The 10,173-nt window shown below is 33.9% G+C and overlaps 1 protein-coding gene across 2 annotated transcripts in view; it reads left to right on the forward strand.

Moving 5' to 3' along the window:
* BRIP1 (BRCA1 interacting DNA helicase 1) overlaps window positions 1–7,386 on the forward strand; it is a 178,856-nt gene extending 171,470 nt beyond the window's left edge. Inside the window, exons 19-20 of one of the 2 annotated variants that reach the window (XM_045773420.2) lie at window positions 2,000–2,326; window positions 5,667–7,386. In XM_045773420.2, coding sequence (XP_045629376.2) covers window positions 2,000–2,326; window positions 5,667–6,517 — 1,178 coding nt within the window. In that variant the 3' untranslated portion in view covers window positions 6,518–7,386. The remainder of the gene's footprint in view (window positions 1–1,999; window positions 2,327–5,666) is intronic. The other variant, XM_087854564.1, reaches the window with a different exon arrangement.
* Window positions 7,387–10,173: the final 2,787 nt, after the last annotated feature.

Below are 10,173 nucleotides of genomic sequence, written 5' to 3' on the forward strand. Positions count from 1 at the left end.
ATAAAGAGATAACAAAGTTTTAAGTTTCTTTCAGATTAGCTACCTGTGCGTATGGACTCTTTCTATTTCAGAGCCTGATATTTGGTTTGGTATTAAAATGTATCCACCTGGATTAAAGCACTCTTTTCTGCGCTTTCCCTGTAAAGCAAGCCATTGAGCTTAGGTCCAGGCATAACTAAAAGCAAAATGTTAAGTGCTTGTGTTTAGTCAGCAGGTGGAGCTCAGATTCTTTGAGTTTTCAAAAGCAACCTGACATTTTACACTGAAAAAGCGTTCTCTGATTATAGAAAGTTCCAAACGTGAAAAAAGTGACTATAATACTAAAGTTTTTCAATTTTAGCAAATTTCATGTTTAATCAGTATAATTATTTTCTCCAAGCAAACAAAAATAAAGACCTTTAAGGGAAATGCTTATTTAAAATGTTCTTCTGGGACACCTGGCTGGCTCAGTAGATAGAATACAGTACTCTTGTCTTGGGGTTGTAAGTTCGAGCCCCATTTTGGGTGTAAAGATTACTTAAAAATAAAATCTTTAAAAAATTAAAAAATGTTCTACTTGTCAACTATGCTTCAACTAAAAAAGTGCAAAATCTGAAAACAAGTTTTTCTTATTTTAAAATCTTAAATTTTTACCTGATAGTTCAGATTCGTTGAGAGATTTTTTTTTTTTTTAAGATTTTATTTTAAAGGTCAAGAGTCTCATGCTCCACCTACTGAACGAGCCAGGTGCCCCAAAGAGATTTTTTTTAATTAAGGATTTTTCATTATTTCTGTATGAATTTTGTTTATTTTTTTCTGAGATTCATAAAAGTGTGAAGTCTTCTTATCTAGACAATAATAGCACAATATACAAATTCTTTTTGATGGCTTGTCTTTGTTTAAATTCAGTTTGCATTAACTATAGAACTCAATTTGATTTGCATTAAATATAGAAAAGCTCCATTAAAAAAAAGAGTAAAGGAATGTATTTGAAATGAATGTATCACAACTTGAAGCTCTATCTTACTTTCCTATTTCTTAAAATACCATAGTGACCTTTTTTAAAGATTTTATTTATTTATTTGAGAGACAGCGAGTGTGAGAGAGAAAGAGCACAAGCAGGGGTAGCAGCAGAGGGAGAGGGAGAAGCAGACTCCTGCTGAGCAGGGAGCCCAACACAGGGCTCAGTCCCAGAACCCTGAGATTATGACCTGAGCCGAAGGCAGACACTTAACTGGCTGAGCCACCCAGATGCCCCCCATAGTGACTTTTTAAACTACTTCAGAAAACGATGATAGTTTTAGTAACACCAGCAGAGAATATTTATTTTCTAAAAGTCCAAATATCTGATTTTTGAATTTCATTTTGAAATGAAACAAAACACCTTATGCTTTCAATATGATTCAAAGTTATATAGTTTTCACATGTCACAGGTCAAATCATATCCCTTACAACTTGATTATTTATATATTAAAAAATAATTGTTATAAATATATAAATAGGACATGATATGTCCCCAATAACATTGTTATTCCTTTCATTCCTAGGACAGTTTAAGACATATGCAGAATTGAGGGAGAAGGGCAACAAAAAACCTATGAGACTGGAATCTTGAATTTATTTTCATGAAAGAAATCAAAGTTAGAAAGTTGGAATGGAAGACTGTGTTGTTTACAACTTCTAGTTTCCCTAAAATTAAAGTGTAAGCAATATTTGTAGGAAATTATGATGAAATTAAATTTGCCTTATTTTCCAAGATATTCTAAACTGACAAATAATACATTTCTCCCTTTCCACTCTGCTCCCACTGCCTCTTCCCTCCCTCCAACTGATAATCAGTGCGTATAAAAAAAAAAAAGTTACTGATACATGAGCATAGGTACATATGAAGATATTTAGGCAGGAAAATATTGAGAATCATTCAGTATACCTTAAATTCGTGTAGATTACATCATTAGAAAAATTATCTAAGTGTATTCTTAATGCATAATATCCTCCTTGGGTTTACTTTTTTCCTTAGGACTTTCTAAATGGGTACGGCAGCAGATTCAGCATCATTCAACCTTTGAAAGTGCACTGGAGTCCTTGGCTGAATTTTCCAAAAAACACCAGAAGGTTATTGGTGTATCCAAAGCAGACAGAAAGTGTATACAGAACAGTGAGTCTACACTTGAAGTGACCTGTTTGAAGGACAATAGTTTAACTTACTTATCAGAAGCAGCAAGTCTTATAGCACCAGAAAATCCTAGAAAAGGTGAAGCAAAAATGTGTGTCCAAGAACGACAGTGTCCTACAATAACTAAAAGTCCATCTCTACCAAGAGGCATCATCTCTGGAAGGGAAAGAGGTTTGAAAAGTTTTACCTATTTACATTTGATAGAGAAGTCTTTCATTATATCCAGTGAAATGATATCTATTGTGCTATAGATTAATTTCCTTAAACATGTTGGTCTGAAATAGAAGGTGTTATCATAAAATAATGAAATAGTATGGTGTATTGGAATGGGAACAGACTTTTGTCAAGAGACCTAAGCATATTTCCTGGTTTTCCACTTACCAGGTTTGCCACTTCCTTAGCTTTCTGACCATGAGCAAGTCACATAACTTTTTTGAATCTTAATAGAAAAAGTAATCTCTGCATACCTATCCGTCAGGTTGGGCTGCAAAGATTTAATAAGATGATAAATATCATAGCATGGTAAAATGCTGTACAAATGATACATGTTTTTCTAAAGGCTATATTAAAAATTGGTCTAATTTATAGATACTTCTCTTACATGAATTTCTTAGTTTAGGGAAGTGAGAGTCATTTATTCTAAATGATAAAAAAATGATTTTTAAAAAATATATTAGAGGAGTGCCTGGGTGGCTCAGTTGGTTGAACATCCAACTTTTGATTTTTGGCTCAGGTCATGATCTCAGGATCGTGAGATCGAGCCCCATGTAGGGCTTCATCTCAGGATCGTAAGATCGAGCCTCATGTAGGGCTCCATGCTCAGCAAGGAGTCTGCTTGAGATTCTCTCCCCCTCTCTCTTCCCCTCCCCCCACTTGTGTGTGCGTTCTCTCTCAAATAAATAAATCTTAAAATATGTATATTTATTAGAATATAATGGTCTATATCAGGGATTGGCAAACTATGGCTTACAAACAAATTCGGCCATCTGTTTTTGTAAATCAGGTTAATGGAACATAGTCACATCCATTCAGTTACATATGGTACACAAAAGCAGAGTTTAGTCATAGTATGTTTTGCACTAGAACAGCATAATTGAGTACATACATACCTCAGATATGTGGGTTTGGTTCCAGACCACCACAATAAAGCAAATATCACAATAAAGGAATTCAAATGAATTTTTTGGTTTCGTAGTGCATATAAAAGTTATGTTTACATTACACTGTAGTCTCTTAAGTGTGCAATAACATTATGTCTTAAAAAATAATGTATATACCCTAATTTAAAAATACTTTATTGCTAAAAAATACTAACCATCTGAGCTTTCAACAAAAAGCTGGTGGAGGGTTGTGCCTCATTGTCGATGGCTGCTAACTGATCAGGGTGGTGTTTGCTGAAGGCTGGAGTGGCTGTAGCAATTTCTTAAAAAAAGACCACAGTGAAGTTTGCCACATCAATTGACTCTTCCTTTACTGAATAATCTCTCTCTAGCATGCGATACTATTTTATTCAAAAGGGGAACTTCTTTCAAAATTAGAGTCAGTCCTCTCAAACCCTGCTGCTACTTTATTAACTAAGTTTATGTAATATTCTAAATTCTTTGTAGTCATTTCAACAGTTTTCACAGCATCTTCATTAGGAGTAGATTTCATCTCAAGAAACCACATTCTTTGCTCATGCATAAGAAGCAGTTCCTCTTCCATTGAAGTTTTGTTATGAGATGGCAGAAATTCAATCACATATTCAGGCTTCCCTTCTAATTCTAATTCTCTTGCTATTTCTACTACATCTCTACTGAAGTCTTGAATCCCTCAAAGTCACCCATGAGGGTCCTTCCAAACTCCTCTTAATGTTGATATTTTGACCTCTTCCCCTGAATCATGAATGTTCTTAATGGCATCTAGAATGGTGAATCCTCTCCAGAAGGCTTTCAATTTTTTTGCCCAGATTTATCAAAGGAATCCTATCTATGGCAGCTGTTGCCTTACAAAAATGAATTTTTTTTTAAGATTTATTTATTTATTTTAGAGAGAAACACAAGGAGGAGGAGCAGAGGGAGAGAGAATCCTAAGCAGACTCTGTGTTGAGCACAGATCCCAATGTGGTACTTGATCTCATGACCCTGGGATCATGACCTGAGCTGGAACCACGGGTCAGACACTTAACTGACTCTGCCACCCAGGTTTCCCCAAAAATGTATTTCTTAAATAATAAAACTTGAAAGTCAGAATTACTCTTTGATCTATCTTGGTTTCAACATGTCTTCCTCACTAACCATATCAGTTCTAACTTTTGATTTAAAGTGAGAGACAAAAATAAAGTGAGAGATATGCGACTCTTCCTTTCACTTGGACACTTAGAGGGCATTGTAGGATTACTGATTGGCCTAATTTTAATATTGTTGTGTCTTAGGAAATAGGGAGGCCTGAGGAAAAGGCAAGAGATGGGTGAACAGCTAGCTGGTCAGTGGAGCAATCAGAACACACACATTTGTCTGTTAAGTTCACTATCTTACATAGGTGTGATTTACAGTGCCCCAAAACAATTACAATAGTAACATCAAAGATCACTGATCACAGATGACCATAACAAATATAATAATAATAATGAAGAAGTTTGAAATACTGGGAGAATTACCAAAATGTGACACAGAGACATAAAGTGAGCAAATGCTTTTAGAAAAATGTTGCCTATAGGCTTGCTTGATTCAAGGTTGCCACAAACTTTGAATCTGTAAAAAATGCAGTATTTGCAATGTGCAGTAAAGCAAAGTGCAATAAAAGGAGGTATGCCAATAGTTGCAACAGATGCAATATGACCCACAAAGCCTAACAATCTTTATTGTATGGCCAGATATAGAGAAAGTTTGCCAAACTGTAGTCTGTATCATTGGATATCATTTTAATTGTTTTAACTAATATAAGATAGTTTAATATATCAAATATTAAATATTCACTTTGTAGTATCTGGTGATTTAAAAAAAATAAATGTCATATTGAATTCAAGGCCATTAGACTGGTAATCAGGAAACATAAGTTCTAGTTTGGGTCTGAATACTAACCAGTTTTATAACTTTAAACAAATAATTTAGTCTTTGTGGTTGCCAGTTTCCTTTAGGGAATTAATGTAGGTCAGTTTTTCCCAATCCTTGGTTAGTGGATTTTCAAGGCAGATTTTTATAGTGTGTTTCCTCTGTTACTTAGCCCTCTTCCTATTCCTTTTTACCCCTCCTTTTTTCATTCACTTCTGAGTCCTCTGGTGTGGAATTTGATAGTTTACCAGACAGCATTATAACTTGGGCTCAGAATCACTGGAGACCTAGGATTCCTTTCAGAGTTCACATTTTGTACCTTATGTTCTAAGATGGAAGTCTTGCTACTATTGGTTGCGGGCTTTAAATTACGATCCTATACAGTTATTTCAGTATTTTTAACAAAAATTACATTAATGTAACAATTATTATATTATCAGGAGCAGAAAATTAACACTCTTAAGTTTTTGTATTCATAGATGATCCTGTATTATTGGAAGAGTCTGACCAGGCAGTGAAAGCAGAAAAAATTGTGATTTCCAGATCCACAAGCCCAACCTTCAACAAACAGACAAAGAGAACTAGCTGGTCTAGTTTTAATTCTTTGGGACGTTATCTTACTGGTGAAATTCTGACTGCAACACCTAAGTTCAGGTCACCAGAGGACTGTGCCTCTAGTGTTTCCACTTTTGAAACAGAAAAGGGATGTGAAACAGTTTTGCCACTCACTGATAAATGTGAGTCCTCATCTCTGACGGTGAACTCATCATTTGGACCGTGCGCTCAATCGGAAATCACTATTTCATCAATAAAGATTGATTCTAATCTTCTTAAAATAAATGATTCCAAACAGCTGTTGTGCTGTGAAGAAGCCCTGGATCCAGACACTGAATTGTCTCTAGTTGGTGAAGAAGCTGAACTTTCCACTTCACATAGAGCTTCTGAAACAGAAGCAGAGGATGAATCTATCTATTTTTCACCTGAGCTTTATGATCCTATGGATACAAATGAAGAAAAGAATGAACTAGTTGAAAGTGATAGAGACAATAGATTGGCTAATCATTCAAACTGCATTTTAGTTGAAGATCTTTTTGAAATTAGAACTATGAAAGGAGTGGATTCAGTCCAAGAAATGAAAGCTGGGGATTGCACAGACACAAAGTTGAATAGACTCATGCATATTAAAGAAAGTAAAATTGGTAACATTGGTAGTAATGTAAAAACAACTCACATAAACGAATTGGAACCAGGGAAAACTTGTGAAACAGACATAAAGAACTTTAAACAGTCTCCTTCCAAAAATAAAGGTGTGTTCTCTGGTGTTAGGTAGTAATATTTAACTGTAACACTATAAAAATATGGTGTCATGCTTATATTAATCGCTATTGTAAATGACAGTTTCTACATTGGATAAATAGTATAGGTTTTTTTATTTTAAAAGTATTTTTCACTTTAATTTCTTTGATATTAGGGTTTTTTAAGTCTTATTTTATGTTCAGAATGTAAGTTTTATTGGTTTTGAGTTTTGATAAAGTGATTTGTACAAAATAATTTCCTCTAACAAGATTTTTTTACCTATATACAATTTAAAATTAATCTGAAAGGTATGTAGTTTCCTTTAAATTTCACATAAATATTTGTATTTTGTAGTCCTCTTAATCCATTTATTTTCATACTGATATATAAAAATGAATAGCAGTCTAATCCAGTCACACCTCAGTCATGGTTCACTATACATTTACCTCAAATCAGTGTATTATTTTAGAAATCAAAGTTTTCTTTAAAAGTTTATTCCTGTATTAAACTGCTTACTTGTAAGTAATTAAGAATTAAGAAGAAAACTGTGTGTTTTTGTTTGATATTGCTTTACATTTTTCGGTTTTTGATGAACCAAAATCAAGCACATTTTAAGCAAATTATGTAAAGTTACAAAATGCCAAATGAATGACTAAATTTTCAATTCTAATTTTTTAGCTTCATCATCATTGTGGAAAAAAGTGACATGTTCTAGCATGAAGGCTATAATTATGAAACTGTTAGGATAGAAAACTTCATATATAAATTTTATAAGTAAACCCAAACATGTAACTGCTACCAAAAAATGTTCTCTTAATGCTCACTAATTTTTCTGTAAATTTTGGCTCTTTTTATGTATTTGTGAATGAAGCTATACTTCTGATCAATAGTGGTTATAAAAGATGCACTTCTCTGTCATCATTCCAAAAATATATTCACTCATCTTTTTCTAAGAAACATCATTATTCAATGGACATTTAGGCTTTGTGTGGGTGATTTGAATTGAAATTTTGAGTTGTCAAGTTGTGGATGTGGTTTATTATTTTCAAGTCAAAATTCCCAGCAGTCAAGTTTTTTATACATTCATTTGGATAAATGAATTATTATATATCTGTATATTTGCTTTTATTTTGAAAGTGTTTAGACTGAATACAGCTTGTGTCTATAGCGTTGGATGGTACCACTGTAAGCATAGTTCAAAGAAATTTAAATTGATAACTTAGCAGTTAAGGAATTCATCTATAGATTAGGACCTATATCCTTATCTATTAGATCCCTAGTATTATATATTTTCTTTAGTTGATCAATGAGGATTAAGTTACAAACACTAGAATAGAAGATAATTTCTAAATTGTTTTGAAAGGATGAAACTATTTATCCTTTCTGTTATAGTTCCTAATCCACAGATAAGGGTAGTGGGGTAGTAGAAAGAATACTAGGTGGAAGACAAGAGACTGGTGCTCTATTCCTGGCTCTGCTAATTTGCTAAGTCACGCTGGCAATCACATGCCTTTTGAGAAATTAGTTTCATCTGTGAAATTCAGAATTTAGTACTATAAAATCAGGTAAATCCCTTTTAGCTTTAAAAATCCATAGTTTAAAGGAATATATGTTGATATTTTATTCTGAGTCAATTTTCATTTGCTTTGGTTCCAGAATGCTTAAAATAAAGTAAACCATTTTGTAGAAGAGGTGAAATGACACTCATCTACCTTTAAAGAATAACTATATGAATATGCTGCTTAGTAACTTGAGAAGCAAGATATTTATTTTTAACAGTGCTGAAATTAAAACATTTTCGACCTTTAAAACTGCCTTTAGAAGAATTGGTAAACTACATGAGAAAAATTAAGCACAGTATTTTTTAGTCATACCTTGGTGTATCATCCAAATTAACCTCAAATTTATTCTCTCCAAAATCTAATTCTCTCTGAGGCTAAAAATTTCCATTAACTGAGAATGTATGTAGGGATCTGACACTAGCATTTAGGGATTCCAGAAGGTATTTAAAAATTTTGTGCAATGATCACTATTGAAATAGGTATAGGGTCTCCAAAGATAGCGACTATGACCAGGAAAATATTGCAAGAATTAAAGTACCAGCCTTTATGGGGCATCTGGGTGGCTGAGTCAGTTAAGCGTCCAACTCTGAATTTCAGCTCAGGTCATGATTTCAGGGTCATGGGATCGAGCCCCAAATCGGGCTCAGCATGGAGTCTGCTTGCCCCTCTCTGCTCCTCCCTCTGCTCACGCACACTCTCTCTCTAAAATAAATCAAATAAATAATTAAAATCTTTAAAAGATTTTTTTTTTAAATATTAAGTACAGCCTTGGGGCACCTGAGTGGTTCAGTTGGTTAAGTGTCTGACTCTTGATTTCAGCTCAGGTCCTGATCTCAGGGTCGTGAGATCCAGCCCCACATCGGGCTCTGTGCTCAGCAAGGAGTCTGCTTGGGATTCTCTCCCTGTCCCTCTGCTCCTGCCCACTCCTCTCTCTCTCAAATAAATAAATAAATCTTTAAAAAAATAATGAAGCACCAGTCTTTATAATAGAGTAGGAGATAGAACATTTTAATTAGTAGTAATGTACTTTTAAAGGTGATGTTTTGGAGACTAAATTAAAACATGTGAAAGCATTTAAAGATTTTTATTTGAGAGAGTGAGAGCACATGAGTGGGGGGAGGGACAAAGGGAGAGGGGGAGAGAACCTCAAGTAGACTCTGCACTGAGCCCAACTTGGGGCTCCTTCACACGACCCAAAGTGAAATCAAGAGTCGCCGCCCAACTGACTAAGCCACCCAGGTGCCCCTAAAACATGAAATTAAAAGAGTATTTCACACATGGCAGACCCTCAAATATGAGCTAGTGAATCAATCATATATCTGAAGTACACACACCCTTGCTTTATGTGACGATTTCCCTGATGATGATAGATAGAGAGAGAGAGGGAGATAAACTGACAATAAAGAATTGTTATATAATAGGAAGGAAAAATTATTTGGCTAGTTTATTTCTTAAGGCTTTGGAGATATATAAGTTAGAAATTGTTTATCAGGTAATTTGCCTTACCCATTCAATGGATATGAAATAATTATACCAAATTTATTTAAGGCCTGAAAGTATATAAAGCAAACCGGCCAGGAACCAGGAAAACTTCCAGTTGGAGAAAGAGCTTTATTGATGGAAGAAAGGTACAACATAGAGTAGATGTTTCATGACTTGACTTCTGAAATTTAGATAAGTCATTTAAAACTTTTTATAATTGTATCAGAAATTAATGAGAGTTCTTACTATGCTGCTACTATGCACTTAATTATTACATGATTTTTAATTTGCCACTGTAAGTTCACATGAGGCTTTGTTTTTATTCTTATGATCTTTGTGTTAATTTTTTAAAAGCCCTTTCCATATTTTTCTGCAGTGACTTTGTCATATTTTTCTGAAGTGAAATATATTCAAATATTTAATTCTAGGATTGCTTAGACTTCATGAAATCAAAGTGCCTCCTGTAAAATCACTTGAAAGACTGGTTATTGTAGATATTTAATCTCTAAGTGATGGCTTTTTTTGTGTGTTTGATTACCACCCAATTATTTTTGCTCATACCTCAGATTTATCAATGAGCTGCACAAGATTTTACTTTAACCTTTATGAATTCTTGATAGTTTCTTATCTATTCCATAGACAAATG

This window comes from Ursus americanus, chromosome 23 (genome assembly GCF_024610735.1).
Source record: "Ursus americanus isolate L20-20 chromosome 23, mUrsAme1.1.p, whole genome shotgun sequence".
NCBI lineage: Eukaryota > Metazoa > Chordata > Mammalia > Carnivora > Ursidae > Ursus > Ursus americanus.